Source organism: Oryctolagus cuniculus, chromosome 1 (genome assembly GCF_051225735.1).
Source record: "Oryctolagus cuniculus isolate XC-2025 breed Fujian yellow rabbit chromosome 1, ASM5122573v1, whole genome shotgun sequence".
Lineage (NCBI taxonomy): Eukaryota > Metazoa > Chordata > Mammalia > Lagomorpha > Leporidae > Oryctolagus > Oryctolagus cuniculus.
The window spans coordinates 124,105,691-124,123,700 of NC_142867.1; the positions used below are offsets into that span (position 1 = coordinate 124,105,691).

Consider the following 18,010-nt stretch of genomic DNA (forward strand, 5'->3'; position numbering starts at 1 on the left):
CAAATTTAAGTTTCTGGTGGGAAGCAGTACTCAGGTTTGTGTAGCTCATCAGAACAAATAAGTGAAAGATGCATGGAATAGCGTGCATTTTTCATATATTGTAAAAGTCAAAGCTATCTTTCCTTGTTAGGAAAATCATTTTATGTTTATGCTCTTAAAAAGATGTAATAGACCATATAATCTAACCATCTCCCACACATTTTAAAAAGCTGTTTTAAATTTTTATCATGGGAGCCACTGTTGTGGTATAACGGGTAAAGCTGCTGCCTGTGACGCCGGCTTCCCATATGGATGCCGGTTCGTGTCCCAGCTGCTCTACTTCCGATCCAGCTCCCTACTAATGGCCTGGGGAAAGCAGCGGAACACGGCCCAGGTGTTTGGGCCCCTGCCCTGAGGTGGGAGACCCGGGCAAAGCTCCTGGCTTTGGCCTGTCCCAGCCCTTTTTAGGGAATGAACCAGTGGCTGGAAGATCTCCCCATCTCTGTAACTCTTTCAAATAAATAAATCCTAAAAAAAAAACCAAAAACCAAAAAACAAAAAACTTGTGGAAGAACTTTCCCGTTAAGGAAGAACAGGGAAATTGGATATGGATGTAACCATGGCAGTGGCATATTAATAGGTGCATAGGAGCTGGTGCCTTCAAGTGTGCTGGACTTTGTGGTAACCTTACTGTGATGCCTAAACGCCGTTTCTCACCAGACATTTCTGAGCTGTGCATGGTTAACGTGTGTTTGCCAACAGAAGAAAAGAGGTTGGGGAGGGGGCATGCTGATCATCAAAAGACGTTATGGTATAGTTGATTATTTTTTCATGGCATGGGTGAACTTGTTCATGAAATCCTTGTAGTGTTCTGTGTCCATGAATGATACTGCGCTTGATGTCTTCCCCATGCTCCATGGTGAGCGTGCCTCCAAGCCTTGTGTGTTTGACTCTTTATGGTCTCTTCAATCTCTTCACAACACCAGGGTAGCCCAAGCTACCACTGCCTCTCTGGACTGTGCAACTGCAGATCCCGGAGCTATCTCCTTGCATATACAGTTGCTTCCTTTCAATCCTGGTTTTATTTTATTTACTTGAAAGGCAGAGTTACAGAGAGAGAGCTCTTCCATCTGCTGATTCATTCCCCAAATGGCCACAGTAGCCAGTGCTGAGCCAGGAGCTTCATCCAGGATTCCCATGCGGGTGCAGGGGCCCGAGGACTGCGCTGCTTTTGGATCAGAGGTAGAGCAGCCAGGACTTGAACAATGCTCATATGGGAGGCTGGCATGGCAGGTGGTGGCTCAGCCTGTGGCGCCACAACACCGGCCTCCTCAAGCCTTCTCCCTACAACCAGAAAACGCATCAGAGCTGCATTTAGGAAATAGTAACTTTGTACTTAAAATTTCTCCGCACTTCCAGTAATGAAGACACACCCTCTCTCCTGAAGACTACCCAGTGGCGTGACTGCATGCCTCCCTGACAAAGTCCTACCCCAATGTCACTGGCCAGGAAGCTTTCTGGTGGCCTCCTTGCCGAATCCTCGTCGGACTCCTTTCTAATATGCTGTCTCTGTGCTGTGATCTTTTCCTTTTTACAGCGTCAGGAATGTAATCCCGCTTTTTTGTCTCTGTTGACTCCTCCCTTAGTCTGGATTCCAGAGAGGGCGGGGCCAGGGCTTTTTGCTCATCCTTGCAGTCTAAGCATTTAGCACCTTTTGCTTTGCCAAAGTAGTTGCTCAGTAAGCTTTCGTTGTGCACGTGAATTAAGTAAGATCATTGTAACTTCAGCCGTTCTTCCAAGACGTGGTTTGGAAGGATGGAAGGTAGATTTGCTTGAAGAGCAGGTTGCAGAAGTATCCCGCCTGGGAAGCTGGGGTTTCCAGTAACCTTTCACTTTGAACATGTATATCCTTAGATTATTTTTTATTCTGACCTGGCTCCTGGGAAAAGGATTGGTTTATGAAGATACAAACAGTGACTAATGAAGGTTTTTAGATCAGTCTTGTCACAAGCCACTGCATGACTGCCTTTCTGCCAGCCTGTTTGGAGTAAACTTGGATTTTTTTTCTCTCTAGGCTCTTGCAGCCAATGCCGGAACTGGATTTGCTGTTGCCGAGCCTCAAATTGCAATGTTTTGTGGGAAGTTAAACATGCACGTGAACATTCAGACTGGGAAGTGGGAACCTGACCCGACGGGCACCAAGAGCTGCTTAGGAAGAAAAGAAGAAGTTCTTCAGTACTGTCAGGAGGTAAGCAGGTGGCCGGAAAGTTCAGACCCTTTTCTCTGTCCGTTTACCTGTCATTCTTCTCTCTTGACCTGAGACCAAGATGCTGGTGGCTGGAGCTCATGCCTTTGTTTCTAGATCTGTGGTGACACAGACTTCTCCAAGGCTTGGCTTGTGTGTCTTGTGAGCTCTCACTTCTTTTAGTAAGGGATACAGTTGTCTCTCAGTATCCGTGTGGGATTGGTTCCAGGACTCTATATGTTCAAGTCCTTTATGTAAAGTGGTGTAGAATTTACATATAACACTGCCACATCCTCCCGTATACTTTAAATCGTCCTGGTTTGCGTATAATACCTAATACAATGTAAACGCTATGTAAATAGTTAACACAGGAATAATGGTTAGCTATTAGGAATAAGGCCAGAGAAAAATCTGTGTATGTGCAGCACAGGTGCATTTTTTTCCCCACCCAGAGATGATCAGCCTTTGGCTGGTTGAATCCACGGATGCAGAAGCTGCAGTTACGGGGGTGATTCAGAAGCTTGGCGAGTGCCACGGGGTCACAGCCTGGTTCTCGGCTTCCCACTTAACATGTTATGTGTATGAGTGCCTTTTCGACTTTGTGGTACAAAGCTATCAATATTGTAAATGCTCATCTCAGGTCTGATTCAGTTTACCTTTTGGATCAAATACAAGAGGATATAAGATGTCTTAATGCTTACTAAGACTAGCATGTAGGGCCAGAGGTGAGGTATTGTTCTGTGATTTCATTGACATTCCCATAGACTGGCCTCTTAAATGTTTTACTTCATGAAATTGACAGCTAATACGTACCTACAAATGAGCTTGATACCTAATGGATTTGTTTGGGCCTGAAAACTTACTGGTTTTGTTTGTCCTTAAATTAAAATTTCTATTTATTTATTTAGACAGAGAATGCTTGCAAGTGTCAGAAATCTAACCTGCCTCCCTACCTCCCCCCACCCTCCCCCCTCCCCCTCCCCCCATAAAAAAAAAAAAGCAAAACCGTGGTAGTTCCATTGTCTTTGTGCTGGATGACTTCAGTTGCAACCAGAGTGGGGTAGAAAATTGAGATTTGTGTAGGAGAAGGTGGAGACTGAGTAAACTTGAATACTTACCTTTACTTGCAAGTGAATGTCTGTTTGCAAGGTGGTTTACTGTGTGCGTATGCGTGTGTTCTGTTCCTTAACAGATGTATCCAGAGCTGCAGATCACAAACGTGATGGAAGCAAACCAGCCAGTCAGCATTGACAACTGGTGCCGAAAGGACAAGAAACCATGCAAGAGTCACATCGTTATCCCTTTCAAGTGTCTTGGTGAGAGCTCTTGGTTACTTTTCATGAAGTGCACCTTCCCACCCCACCCCCATTTTTAAATTAAATTTTCTCTTGGCTCCTAGTGAGACATCTTCATCCAAGTGCTGCAGGAATTTATTGGGGGAAATGTGTCTTTTGGGTATTTCCTGGCCAGCTTCCTTTTGGTGGTTATTGTCTTTGCCTCTTCCGTTGTGGATGCCCTTCTGTCTATTGAAGAAGAACGTTTCCCGAGGCACCACGTAGCCTGGTCCTCAGAGAGCACTCCAGCACCACCCTCCTGGCCACCGTTTGAAATGAGAGTTTTACATTGATAGCAGTGAAGTGATATGAAAAAGAAGAGTCTTCCGGCCCCCTCAATTCATCCTATATGCATGTGCACCGTTGGCGAGAGAAACGTGACTTTCAGCAGCCTGTCCACAGTCAGGGTGCCGGGGCCACCATGGTGGGACTTTCATCCAGGAGGATTGGCGACTGTTGCTGGGGTCAGCATTTGGAGCAACCTGAGTAGACCTGTTGATTACCCAGATGCCAGTTGTTGCTTCAGATGCTCAGTGAATGTTTGATCCTAACCATTCATCAGCACACGCGTCTGGGGTCTACTCACAGATCTGTGAATTGGGAACAGATTTGGTGATAGACACAGAAAAGGGCAAAATAACTGATGTTAGATTACCTATGATAGGATGAACATAGGTATCTTCAGTTCTGTAGGTATATCTGATGTGAGGTGTTTAACTCACTCCCCTCCCTGCCCTCATTAAAACTCTTCCTTAAATTGTGGACAGTGGCAAAGTGGAATGCATGGCGAGGGAACCGTGGCCGAATAATAGGAAGAATCATCATCTGAACCATGTGGCAGTTAGCTGCGCTGTAATTCTGTGTTCTGTAGCAAGAAAGAGGGACATTGTGTGTGAAAACAGCATCTCCCAGGACTGTGAAACTTGAAAATGTTGTGTGATGTGGCTCACCGATGTTCTGGTGTCCCTTGTGAGCATTAGAAACCCCTGGCTCTGAGGTTCCATTCATGCTCCAAAATAGAACTCAAACTCTGAGTGACACAACAGATAGAAAGTACTTGAATTTTTCTTCCTTTTCTTAAAGGCTTTGCAATCTGATCTTCCCTCACCTCTTGTTTGGTCTCGTCACTTGTTAGCCCCACTCCCCACCCAGATGTGAGTGAGACCTGAGACCTGCTCTGTTACCCCTCACCTCTCCCAGCCTGATACCAGGCCGTTCTGATATTGTACCTCTTAAATGCGGCTTATATCCACAGTTCCCAGACTGTGGTTCCTCTTCCTTCATTTGATGTGTGGACTGTGATGGTTGCCTGTGCATTTCTAGATCTGTTACTGTCTCCTGCCCTTGATGACCTAAGGTGAGGATTGAACTGTTCTCTTCCATGCGTAAAACCCTTTACCTAAACAAAGTGGTGTTGAAGCTCCTTAGTGCGGCTTTAAAACCCCACCACGCAGACCTTGCTGTGTCTTCTGGACCCCCTGCTTCGGCTTCACGCTCCATCCGCGTCAGAATCCTTGGCTCCTGGCTGTGCTTGTAAACCTTCTGCCTCGCAGCGTTTGGAGCGACTTTCCTCCAGCTATTTATTTCTCTTGGGAACTTTTTCACAGCACTTACATCACAGATGCTTCCTTTAAAGGCAGCCTTTTCTCTGGTCTGATTTTCTACCCAGATAGTCAGATCTCTGTAATAGTCCTCGTTAGTGTCATTGCAGTGGTCATCCTGTACCAAGAATGTCCATTTATAGCTCTCTCTCCAGCTACTCTGTAATCAGGGGCGCTGTTTTAGTTTATATGTCCCCTCAGCACCTGACAGTGCCTAGAACATAGAATATACTATTTATAGTCGACCTTCAACAGACCGTTTATTTTTATTGCTTTATTGTTTCAAATGCTGTAGTTTCAAGTGTTTAATATGTTACGGGATCAAGTGGTAGAATGGTAATTGTCATTAACAATGTACATAAAAGGCAGTCTGGCCATAAACCATTCAGGACCTGCTTTGGTCTGTGGAACCTAGATGAAACATTGTACAGTCTTTGGTGGTCCTTAATTCAGACAGGTAACCATGTCTGCCTCATCATCCATTTGGACAATTTCTTAACTGTAGTAGAGCTATGCAGCAGTATTTTTAAATGAGTACAGTTGCCTGAACCTAGGGTAGTAGGGTACTAGGTGACTGGAGTTTCAGAGAGGAAGTAGACACATTGCCAATTCTCCTTTATCATTTAAGAAGATTTTAGCATACCTGCTCCCTCTGTTGTCGGCATTCCTTCAGGTAGCACTGGCATTGGTTAATAAACAGCACCACTTTATTTTTTCCATAGACTCCTAGAAATTCTTCAGTGATAGTATTTTAAAGTAGCTATTACTGTTTTATGAAAAATAACTTCAAATTTACAAAATGGTACAATTTACAAAAATGGTACAAATAGAGAATATATACCCTTCACCCAGAATTCAGATTTTCCAGCTGTTAACATTTGGTTGATGTGGTAAAATTAACCTTATTTCTCAGCCCTAACTGTCCCTGCTGGATGCTCGATTATTTTCTGACTCACTTGATAAGTTGCTACTATTAGTTAACATTAGTAACACCTTACTATTAGTGTTTTTTATTAAAGATTTATTTATTTATTTGAAATGCAGAGTTGGAGGGAGGGAGACAGAGCAAGCAATCTGGTTCACTCCCCAGGTGGCCTCAACAGCCAGGGCTGGGCCAGGCTGAAGCCAGGAGCTTCATCCGGGTCTCCCACCTGAGTAGCCGGGCCCAAACCCTTAGGCCATCTTCCGCTGTCTTTCCCAGGCACATTAGCAAGGGGCTAGATTGGAAGTAGAGTAGCTGGGACACAAACCTGTGCCCATAGGCATTGCAGGCAGTGGCTTTACCTGCTGCGCCACAATACCAGCCCCTATTTCAGTGTTTTTAAGACAAATAAGGACATTCTCCAGTATAACCACAGCACAACCATCAAACTCAAGAACTTATCAGTGATCTAATATCTAATTTACAGACCTTGTTCAAGTATTGCTTGTTGTTTCAATAACATCCAGGATCACATGTTGTGTTTAATATTTCTTTGTCTTTATGACCATGATGGTTTTAAAAAACGACAAGCCAGTTACTTTGTAGTATGCCTTATAATTTGAGTTCGTCAGTGGCCCTTTGGTTTGCACAGTTTTGAGGGAACTGTCACAGAAATGCTCTCATTGCATCCTAACTGGGAGTTGTGTCATGTCAGTTTCATTAGTGGTGACAACTTTGATCAAGTGACTAGATGACGTCAGCATCATTCATTCATTAGGTGCTCATTGTCCAGACTTGGCCAGTGGGAGCCCCTTTATCTGGCTCTGGTGTCCTTTTAACATGTTCTTATCTCCCTCACACACGCACACCCCAAAAAGCAAGGAAAACCAAGAAACGTGTTCCTATCATTCTCTGAGGAATTCCACACTTCCCAGCGCAGAAGGTGCTCCCTGTCCATCTGGTATTGTCTTACACGACTCTTAGTGTCGGCGTTTCTCTTAAGAAGCTGTGATTTTTCTTAGTGGTGAGTGGTCTGCAGAGCCCAGGATCTGGCATTAGGTGTGCTGACTGCTGTGAGGATGTTACTTTCTTTAGACCCACTGAGCGAACGGAGTTTAAAAATCCTCTCCTTACACACACAAATATATAAATCTATATTACTATGTCAATCTCGTGTGCATATTAAAAATAGTGAGCTGTGGCGGTATCTCCGGCTCTGCTCTCCTCGGTATATTTACTTATTTGCTCAGTATCCGTTGTAAATAACCAGTCTCTACTTTTTAAAAACAAGTTGCTGGGATACAACTTATGTACTGTGCAGCTTGCCCATTTAAAAGTATACAGTTTAATGTTTTATGGTGGTGTTCGCTTAGTTGTGCAATCATACACAACTCTTTAAACCTGCAGACTGTACTAAAATTGAAGGTAAAAACTGAGAGCCTGAGCACTTGATGCACCAGAAGTAACCATGGTTTGTCCTTTCGTCTGTCCTGGGGTGCATACCACATGTTGGAGAGATGTAGTATGTTTGGCTTCAGCCCTGAAACTCTAAGAGCTTGCTGCTCAGCCAACCCAGAGCCTAGACAAGGCCAGATGAAGGGCGAGGAGGAGGGGGAAAGGAGAAAACAGCCCGCGTGGTGTTGAGCGGGTGTCTGTCATGTGGATGGGTTTGCTTCTCCCAGGTGCTTACCTCTGTCCCCAGGTTTTGTTTGTTTCTTGTTGTTTCTGTAAGGTGGAGGGCAAGAGTAAAGTCTCGCTCCCCACGCTTGCAAGCAAGTAGAGAGCACGCAGTGGCCGCTGGCAGTGTTTGCGTCAGCTCAGGGGCCGCACAGCCTGCAGGTGGCCGTGGTCCTCACTCCACTCAGCTCTGGCCTGTTCTGAGAGTGTGCTTCATTGCCCATCGGTCTGACACACTTATTTTTAATTTTCAAAATTTTGACTCTCTTTTAAACTAGTGTTTGGTATATTTAGTGAGAAGTTATAGTTTAATCCGCTCCTTAAGATGAACCCTTTTATCTTAAATACTAATTGTATCCTGATTATCCATAAGAATTTTATATAATAAGTAGGGTGACTCTAGGACAGAGTTGGTAATAAGGAGCAAAACTACAGCTGTTTTGGGGGGAATGGGGCGATTTTAGTCATCTCTGAGGTTTATATATATAGACTGGCTCTAGTGCTAAAATAACTTGGTGAACCCATGACTGTTTTTGTTTTGATCATTTTGGATGGAGAGTTGGACCGAGAGCATTACTGTGATGTGAAAACTAGGAAATTCTCAGTTAATATCTGTTTTAAAGTGGAGGCTAATCTCAGCAGCTGTGGAAGCACCTCCAGCAGTTGTATCTCAGTATGCCAGAGCAGCTCATTTGGCCACGTCAGGTGCCCCTCTGCGGATTGTCTAGCCTCAGAATTCTTGATAGCTCAGCCCCAGTTCACCGTGGTTTCTAGTGTGGACCCTTGCAGGAGAATGCTTGTTTTAGATCCTTCCAGAACCTTCTTAACCTCACAGACGTATCTACCAGGGGCAGCTAGCTTCCAGTTCCCATTACATACGGCTGTTTCCTCCCACCTGAGTCCAGCACCCAGGACTCCCTGACTGATGCAGCTGCGAGTGCTTTGGTGGTAGGTTTATTTATACACATGAGTATTGGTGACGGCGCTTCCCCAAATGGGTAAACAGACTTTGTTACTCTGAAAGGAATTCCAGCAACTGTAAACCTGGAAGGCTGCTGTGGCCCTGCTGGAGGGAGGAGATCTGAGAGTAAACTCTACAGTTTAATGTTTTACACGCAGTCAGTTATGCAGCCATACCCAACTCTTTAAGCACACAGGGAGTGAACAGAGGCTGGAGATGGTAACTGCCAGCCCCAGTGAAATCTTGTGGGTTAGGGTTTGCTCTCTTGCCCTAATCCTTGATTAGTTCATTCAGTGACTTGGAAATCATGCTCACTATGTTGTACTCCAATTGATTCTATTGATGATTGTTGCAAGTTTGATGTAAATGTTTAAAGTGAGACCAGACCATTTTGTTGTTGTATAAAAGAGTGACACTGGTCTGCCAAGATAAGTTTTTTTTTTCTCTCTTATGAGAAAACTTCTGATAAACAATGGCAACAAGGGCAAAAGGTAGTAATGAAATGATAGAACGGACGCGGGGATGAAATGTGTTTCCTCTTTCAGTTTACTTTTTTAAAAGTTTATTTTCCCGTGAACCAACTTTGCAGTGGGATCAGGGAGTAAAAACAGTCATTTCTAGTTTTTGCACTCAGTTAACCATGTTTTAGCAATTTGGTGTATAGAGAAATAGATTTTATCTTTGGGTATTCATGATGCTTTAAAATTTCTTTTTCATTTTTTTTAAGATTTATTTTATTTATTTGAAAGACAGAGTACAGAGAGAAAGGTAGAGACAGAGAGAGAGGTCTTCCATCCGCTGGTTCACTCCCCAGATGGCCGCAACGGCCAGAGCTGCGCCGATCCAAAGCCAGGAGCCAAGAGCTTCTTCCGGGTCTCCTATGTGGGTGCAGGGGCCCAAGGACTTGGGCCATCTTGTACTGCTTTTCCAGGCCATAGTGGGCAACTGGATCGGAAGAGGAGCAGCTGGGACCAGAACCGGCGCCCATATGGGATGCCAGTGCTTCAGGCCAGGGCTTTAACCCACTGTACCACAGTGCTGGCTCCCTAAAATTTCTTTTTCTAAATGGGATCATACTAAATATACCTTTTTTTAAAAAAAAATATTTATTTATTTATTTGAAAGGCAGTTGCAGAGAGAGAGAGAGAGAGAATCTTCCATCCACTGGTTCACTCCTCAAATGGCTGCAATGGCTAGAGCTGAGCCTATCCGAAACCAGGAGCCTGGAGCTTCTTCCAGGTCGTCCACGTGGATGCCAGGGCCCAAGCACATGGACCATCTTCCACTGCTTTCCAGGCCATAGCAGAGAGCTGGATTGGGAGTAGAGCAGCTGGGACTTGAACCAGCGCCCATATGGGATGCGGCTCTGCAGGTGGTGGCTTTACCTGCTATGCCACAGTGCTGGCCCCAATGCTATATAAACTTTTTAAGTTGACATTTATTGAGCACTTGCTATGTGCTACTCTTAGGGGTTCATACATCTTTGAATAAAAGATAAATTTTGCCTTAACTAGCCTTAAGGAAGAGGGGTTAGGAGTATTGGGGGGTACTTATTGCTTTTGTTTGTTTGCTTCATGGATTTTTTAAAATTATCAGACCATGATGGAAAATTTTCCATGTCAGGCATAAACATAAGCCATATTTCTTATGACCCTGTGGTAGTCTATTGAATGCAGATACCCTCATTTAGCTAATTTTCTTTTGGTGGCTATTTAGGTTGGTCCTGTTTTTTGATGTTAATAATAACACTGTTAACAAATATCTTTGTTCACTTGCTTTGTTATTTCCTTAGGGTATATTTTTAGAATTGGATTTGCTGGAATCAAAGAGGTTTTCTCTTTGTTTTTGAAGATTTTATGTTCATATTTAATGTTGTCAATCCTTTTCTGGTTTTGTGGAAGTCAGATTGATCCAATCATGGAATAAGTTGGTGGCATTTAATTTTAGTTCAACATGGAGTTAATTATTTAATTTCTGGCATTTATAAAAGGTGCTTTGATCCTAAGTTCCATTTTAACCATGAAATATTTCAAGCCTCTTGGAAAATTGAGACATAAGGTGATGGGCCCCCGTGGCCTCCCCATGTGGATTTCAGTTCCTCACTGCCCTGTCTCCTGTGCAGGGAAGGGAGAAGTGTGCGCTCTGGAGGCGCCCGCCTCCCGGCACGCCTGTGTCTTCCCAGGTGTATTTCTGAGTTTTTGCCACTTGTGGATGTTGTCTGGGAGTCGCTTGCAGCTGTCCTAAGACCACGAGTGGGGTTCTGTACTTGACTCTTTACGACTCGGTTGCACTTTACATGATTTTGGAGTTTTTCGAGGTTTTATATATACATACATACATACACATATATATAATTCATTTTAAGCTGCTCTGTAGTATTCCATTATCAAAAAGAAGTTTTAACATTTCTGTAGAACACATACTCAATAGTGAAACTCCTATTTAAATTCTTTCCTTGTTAGAATTGTACAAAAAAATGAGATTTAACAAATTAAAGTGCATTAACTGCTTTTTCATTATAGATTGCTTTGTAACTATGGTTATATGGTTTCTACAAAGCTGGTTACACTAGACTTTATAATAAAGTATTAATGTCCACCGTTCAGAGCCAACACCTGAGTAGTGCCCACCGTTGACCAGTTTCTGTTCCGAGCTTCTCATGTGTTGTGTGCAGTAGATCATTAAGTCCTTACAACAGCAAGATAAGGAAACTTAGGCACAGAATGTCGGGGAACTTGCCTGAGATCTCCTTGCTAGTAGACGACAGTGCCGAGGCTAAACCCTGGTATTGTCATCGTATATACACTTGTGATGCTTTTTGTCGTAAATTAACAAGTGTAAAGATTGCCCACTTCGTACAGAATAGTCACATTAAGCCATGTAAGTTGGTGGCTGGATTCAGAATCGGACTAGTTTCTACTTATCAGGGTTAGGTTCACCAGGAGAGGCGGATCCTAGTTAACCAGGGCGGTCTTTGGTACTGTTACGCACTGATTGTAAGTCCAGCTGACTGGGAAGCTTGTGGGTGGAGCCTTTAGGCTCCTCGGGGGCAGTGCTGTGTCTAACTGACCTCTGCCTTCCTGTGTTAATCTTAGGTGGAGCTGGGTCAGTCGGTGCTGTGACACCCGAGTGCCCTGTGTAGCGCTGTGTATTTGCATGTGGGGAGACTATGTGGCTTGTAACACCAGGAGCTCGTCTCCCGGCTGAGCAGCTCCCTCTCTCCTACCCCTTGCTTAGTGGAAGGACTGACCTCTGCCACAGCCAAGGATACAGCCATGACAGTGCAGTTCTGCAGAGACCTTGAACTAGCCGAGCCCCGAGACCTTTTGCAGACCACATCACTGTTTTAACACCTTCCTTGTAAACAAGCTGGCTTTGTGGCATAGCGCAGTGCAGTGGGTGTTGGTGCCAGTTGGGAGTCGTAGCCGCTCCACTTCCTAGCCAGCTCCCTAGATGCGCCTGGGAAAGCAGCAGAAGGTGGCCCATGTACTTGGTCCCTTGTCATTCACGTTGGAGGCCTGGGTGGAGTTCTGGGACCCTGGCCCCTGCCTCCTGACTTTGCCTGGCCCACCTCTGACCTTGTGACCATTTGGAGAGTGAACCAGTGGCCTGAAGATTGATCAGTCCTTCGCTCTATCGAGATCAGACGAGATCTGGCACATTTAGGGTGGTATGGCTGTAGGCAGATCTGTCTATCTTTATCTCTCCCTCTCTCCGTGTCACTCTGCCTTTCAAGTAAACAAATCTTGAAAGAAAGAAAAAAAAAAGCCTCAGCGGTTCTGCTGCCTGCGTCTTCTTCCCTTGTCCCTGCTCAGTGTGCGTCTCGGAGCTGGGTGCTCCCTGTGTTCTCTCACTCCTGAGACTCTGTGTGGAGCACTGGGCTGTGCATTAAAAAATCACTTGGGGTGCTTGTTCAGTGCAAACTGCCGAGTCTCACTGGATGCTGCTGAGTCAGAATCAGGGTGAGAGTCCAGTGATAGACACATATTTTTAACTTTTTATTGTGGAAAGTTACAAGCATATCCAAACATAGTGACAGTTGTATGATTAAGCCCCTGTGTACCCGTTGCCTGGGTGTTTAATGGTCATCAACTTGAAAGCCTGACTTACTTCATCTCTGGCTCTACTCCTATCCACTACAACCCCTGATTATTTGGAAACAGGTGAGGTACCATTTTTTTTCTCACGAATAATAGCCATGTGTGTTTTTCTCCCACTTTTTTTATTTTTGAAAAAGTTGGACCCAAAGGAAAAAAAGAGTGTTTCCTTAGATTCTCCAGTCTTGTCTGATTTACCTCAGGGAGGATGGAAGGATGGGGAGATACCTTTTTTGGTTTCTGAACCATTGGAAAGTCAGTTGGGGCATCATAACAGCTCAGTTCTAAATGCCTCCCTTGTTTCTCCTCAGAGTAGGACGTTCCCCTGGGAAATAACAATACAGTTGTCACACTTTGGGAATTTCCCTGAAAATTCCACACTTTGGAATGTCCAAATAACGTTCTCTTTAGACTCCCTTGTAAAGGTTCACACATTATATTTGTTTTTTATTTTTTTAAAGATTTATTTATTTGAAAGACAGAGAGAGAGGTATGTCTTCTGTCTGCTGGTTCACTCCCCAAATGGCCACAATGGCTGGAGCTGGTTTGATCTGAAGCCAGGAGCCTGGAGCTTCCTCCAGGTCACCCACATGAGTGCAGGGGCCCAAGGACTTGGGCCATCTTCTACTGCTTTCCCAGGACATAGTAGAGAGCTGGATCGAAAGTGGAGCAGCCAGGACTTGAACCAGTGCCCATATGGGATGTCGGCACTGCAGGTGGCAGCTCTACCTGCTACACCACAGCACCAGCACCTCACACATTATATTTGATCTAGAACGCTTTCTGAATCTCTTTAAAGAAATCTTTGAAGACTGATTTTTTTTTTTTTTTTTGACAGAGTGGACAGTGAGAGAGAGAGAAAGGTTTTCCTTTACTGTTGGTTCACCCTCCAGTGGCTGCTGCGGCCGGCGCGCTATGGCTGGCGCACCGCGCTGATCCGAAGCCAGGAGCCAGGTGCTTCCTCCTGGTCTCCCATGGGGTGCAGGGCCCAAGCACCTGGGCCATCCTCCACTGCACTCCCGGGCCACAGCAGAGAGCTGGACTGGAAGAGGAGCAACAAGGACAGAATCCGGTGCCCCAACCGGGACTAGAACTTGGGGTGCTGGCGCCACAGGCGGAGGATTAGCCTAGTGAGCTGCGGTGCTGGCCTGAAGACTGATTTTTTTAAGAGTCCTTGCCATACTGTTTTCAACAGAGAATGTGTAAATTTGGATTTGGGCAGAAATACCATGTAGGCGATATGTTCATGTAGGGTCCAGTGCTGTAGCGAAGCGGGTTAAAGCCCTGGCCTGCAGTGCCTGCATTCCATATGGGCGCTGGTTCGAGTCCTGGTTGCTCTGATCCAGCACCCTGCTACTGCGCCTGGGAAAGCATCAGAAGATGGCCCAAGTCCTTGGGCCCCTGCACTCATGTGGGAGGCCTGGAGGAAGTTCCTGGCTCCTGGCTTCAGCCTGGCCCAGCCTGAGTCTTTGTGGCCATTTGGAGAGTGTAACAGCGATGGGAAGACCGGCTGGCGCCACAGCTCACTAGCTCACCTGCGGTGCCGGCACACTGGGTTCTAGTCCCGGTCGGGGCACCGGATTTTGTCCCGGTTGCCCCTCTTCCAGTCCAGCTCTCTGCTGTGGCCTGGGAGTGCAGTGGAGGATGGCCCAAGTACTTGTGCCCTGCACCCCATGGGAGACCAGGAGAAGCACCTGGCTCCTGCCTTCGGATCAGCGTGATGCACCGGCTGCAGCGGCCATTGGAGGGTGAACCAATGGTAAAGGAAGACCTTTCTCTCTGTCTCTCTCTCTCACTGTCCACTCTGCCTGTCAAAAATAAATAAATAAATAAAAAATAAAAACAGCGATGGGAAGACCTATTTTTCTTTGCCTCTACTTCTCTCTGTAACTCCAGCTTTTAAATAAATAAAAGGATAATTAAAAGAAGACATCACATGTGTTAGTTTTGTCCATTATAGATGATGTTAAGTTGATCGCTTGGTGAAGGTAGTTCCTGCCAGGGTTTCCCATATAAGGACAGTGTGCTCCTTTGTAATGGTGGCTTACCTGAAGAAAGATTTGTGAGTACTGTAGAGTTTCCTGGGTATTTTGTTATTAAAACAATAGGTGCGACCTTTCTCTCTGTCTCTCTCTCGCACTGTCTATAACTCTACCTGTCAAATAAAAAAGGAACAATAGGTGCAAGCAGTGATATTTACAAGAGTGCGGAGATCGTGGGGAGTAGCTCTGTGTGTTGGAGGTGGTCGTGGGGGGAGGGGGGGCCTAGTCCTATTCCCATCATGTGATGCTGTTGCCCTGGAATGAGAATGTAAAGGATTGTGGGCAGGGAAGCCTTAGGACAGTTCCTGGCATCCTGGCTCTGAAGGAATGGTGCGTTGTTACAACTGGATGACCGACACTGCAGCCTGCAATGAGGGTCATTGTCACCTTGAATCATGATCAGATTTGCTTCTGACAGAAATTCTCTTTTCCAGTGGGTGAATTTGTCAGTGATGTTCTGCTAGTTCCGGAAAAGTGCCAGTTTTTCCACAAAGAACGAGTGGAGGTGTGCGAGAACCACCAGCACTGGCACACTGTAGTCAAGGAGGTAAGGGAATGCCGGGGAGAAGTCGAATGTTGTTTCCGGTGAGGTGAGAAGGGAGCATGCGGCTCCAGATCTCGGTGCGCATGCGTATAGCGTTTGTATTTCCTGTCTGTCTCCTTAAAGTTTGCAGTTCCTTCGCTCTCCTATCCTAGACGCACTTGGGAGAGGTTTCTGTAGGGACACTGAGTGTTCAGCCAGCACCTGAAGTTAAGGATGTTGAACAAGGACACTGCGTGCTGGAGGCAGGCAAGGACTGTGCAGAACCAGCCTCGTGGCACAGCCAGTTAGGCCGCTGAGTGTGACTTGTGCATCCCGCATCAAAGTGCCAGTTGATCCCGGCTGCTCCACTTGCAGACCAGCTCCCTGGGAAAGCAGCAGCTGATGGCTGGACCACCTGGTCCTGCCGCTCGCATTGGAGAGCAGATGGAGTCTGTGGCGCCTGACGTGGGCCTGGCCCAGCCCCAGTGGTTTTGGCCATTCGGGAAGTGGTCCAGCAGATTCTCTGTGTCACTCTACCTTCCATGTAAACCAGTGAGTCGTGTACGAGAAAAAAGAGAGAAGTAGCTGGCTACAGAAAATCCGGTTCTGGACTCACACAGAGAAGGATGGCACGGCATTTTGTTCTTCTGGTGGAGAAAAACACCCTTTGTTTTGTTGCCTTCTGAGGTTGGGTTGGTTTCTGGGCAGCAGGTCAAATTCTGAATTAGTACTTGCACCAGTGATGCAGGTAACTAGTGCTGACCACCTTCACCTGGGGCTGATGATCCCCAGAAGCTCCCTTTTCCTTCATTTTTTTCCAGTTTTGGCTTTCAGTGTTTCTGGCTCAGATGGTATTTCCCCATTGTAAGTTAAGTCCAATTTATAAATCTTAAAATAGCCTCACAGAAAGCTTGTCCATACGAGGCAGTATTCCCTGGTGACTTGATGAGGGTTTCTTGGGGGCGAAGCCAGGGGTCTGGGCGTATTGGACAGATTTACTGCGGAGCGTGTCCTGAGGTGGTGTGTGGCTCTCTTGCAGGCATGTCTGACTCAGGGAATGACCTTATATAGCTATGGCATGCTGCTGCCCTGTGGGGTAGACCAGTTCCACGGCACTGAATACGTGTGCTGCCCTCAAACAAAAGAAGAGGAGGAGGAGGAAGAGGAAGAGGAAGAGGAAGACTATGATATTTATAAAAGGTGAACTCTTGTCCTGAGCTGTGAAACTGTTTTGTCTGGCTTAGCCCTTTCGTAAAAGTAGATCCAGCGGGCATTCCCTCGCTAGGCTGGAATCCATTCAGCCGACAGTTCATTGCGGCCCTAGCGAATCCCAGGAGCCCCTGGGACTTTGGCTTTCCGTCATTCTGGGCCACATTATTTTCTGCAGAATCATGCAGTCTGTGTGTGTTAACTCTCGCCTTTTGCTGATGAGGCTGGGCTGGGCTGGGCTGGGCTGGAGTGCACAGCTGAATGCGAGCTGAGCTTATTTCCTGTCTCCGTGTGCCAGAAGAGGGAGGGAAGTGTGCTGTGCTTTGTGCGTGGGAGTTGGTGCTAACCTCCCTGTTCCTCTCTGGCCTTCAGCGAATTTCCTACTGAAGCGGATTTGGAAGACTTCACAGAAGCAGCTGTGGAGGACGACGATGAGGACGAAGACGATGAGGAAGGGGAGGAAGTGGTGGAAGACCGCGATTACTACTACGACACCTTTAAAGGAGAGGACTACAACGAGGAGAACCCAACCGAGCCGGGTGGCGAAAGCACCGTCCCCGACAAGGAGGTCACTCACGATGTTAAAGGTAACCACGTGGTTTCTGCTCACCTCGGTGTCTGTAGTGCGTTCCCCGCAGGTAAGTCCTGGAGGGCAAGGTGGTGTCTCAGCACCGAAGGGCAGCTCCCTGCAGGCCAGGCACGTCCAGAACAGGGAGCAGGGGGAAGGGACAGCCCAGCCCACCGCTGGGCAGAGTTCTTCTCGCCCCGAGAGGAGCTCCCCTCTGCAGTACTGCTCAGGTCCCGGCTTCCCGCCACACCTGGTGTGTGCTCCAGTCTCTAGGCTGCCCTGTTTGTCCAGATGTTTGTCGCCGAGGGGGTGAAGTCTGCTGACCTGCTGGCATCGTACTGGGATGGCCCGCTTTCCCATCTTTCCAATTTAAAAAAGAAGAGCTTGTGATAGTCCAGAGCCGTGCACACACAGCCTCCTGTTGGTGTGTGTTTCAAACCAGTTAGAGAGCCGAGACGCCATTTAGGACCTGTTCAGGGGGAAATTGCTTAATCGACGTAGAAGTTTCTGATTGACTTTTGGAGAATAAAACAGAAAGCACCCGCCCTGTGCTTGTGCTTCAGTATTTACTGTGGTGATTGTTGCCACTTCCAGTGGCCTTGCCAACTGCATAGTCTCCTTGGCTCCTTGAGACCACCAAAATGGACACATTAGGGCGATACCTCCCCTGAACCATAGACAGGAGCCTTACGGAGCTGTGAGACAGGGAATTCCTGTGTGTCAACCTGTGTATCAGTCTAGACTCCAGACATGAGGGGAAAAAAAGTGATTTCACTCCCTAAAATGCCTGCCTTACCTGGGGAGTAGACTCTGCCCAGAATGCCTGATGTATGGTGAGTTAGGTTGGCCACG

General features: G+C 46.4%; 1 protein-coding gene across 4 annotated transcripts in view; it reads left to right on the top strand.

Moving 5' to 3' along the window:
• The window catches only part of APLP2 (amyloid beta precursor like protein 2), a 75,633-nt gene that overhangs the window by 37,486 nt on the left and 20,137 nt on the right, over positions 1–18,010 (top strand). For all 4 annotated transcript variants that reach the window (XM_070065594.2, XM_070065596.2, XM_070065607.2 and 1 more), the window contains exons 2-6: positions 2,054–2,227; positions 3,417–3,540; positions 15,293–15,405; positions 16,421–16,581; positions 16,963–17,177. In XM_070065594.2, coding sequence (XP_069921695.1) covers positions 2,054–2,227; positions 3,417–3,540; positions 15,293–15,405; positions 16,421–16,581; positions 16,963–17,177 — 787 coding nt within the window. The remainder of the gene's footprint in view (positions 1–2,053; positions 2,228–3,416; positions 3,541–15,292; positions 15,406–16,420; positions 16,582–16,962; positions 17,178–18,010) is intronic.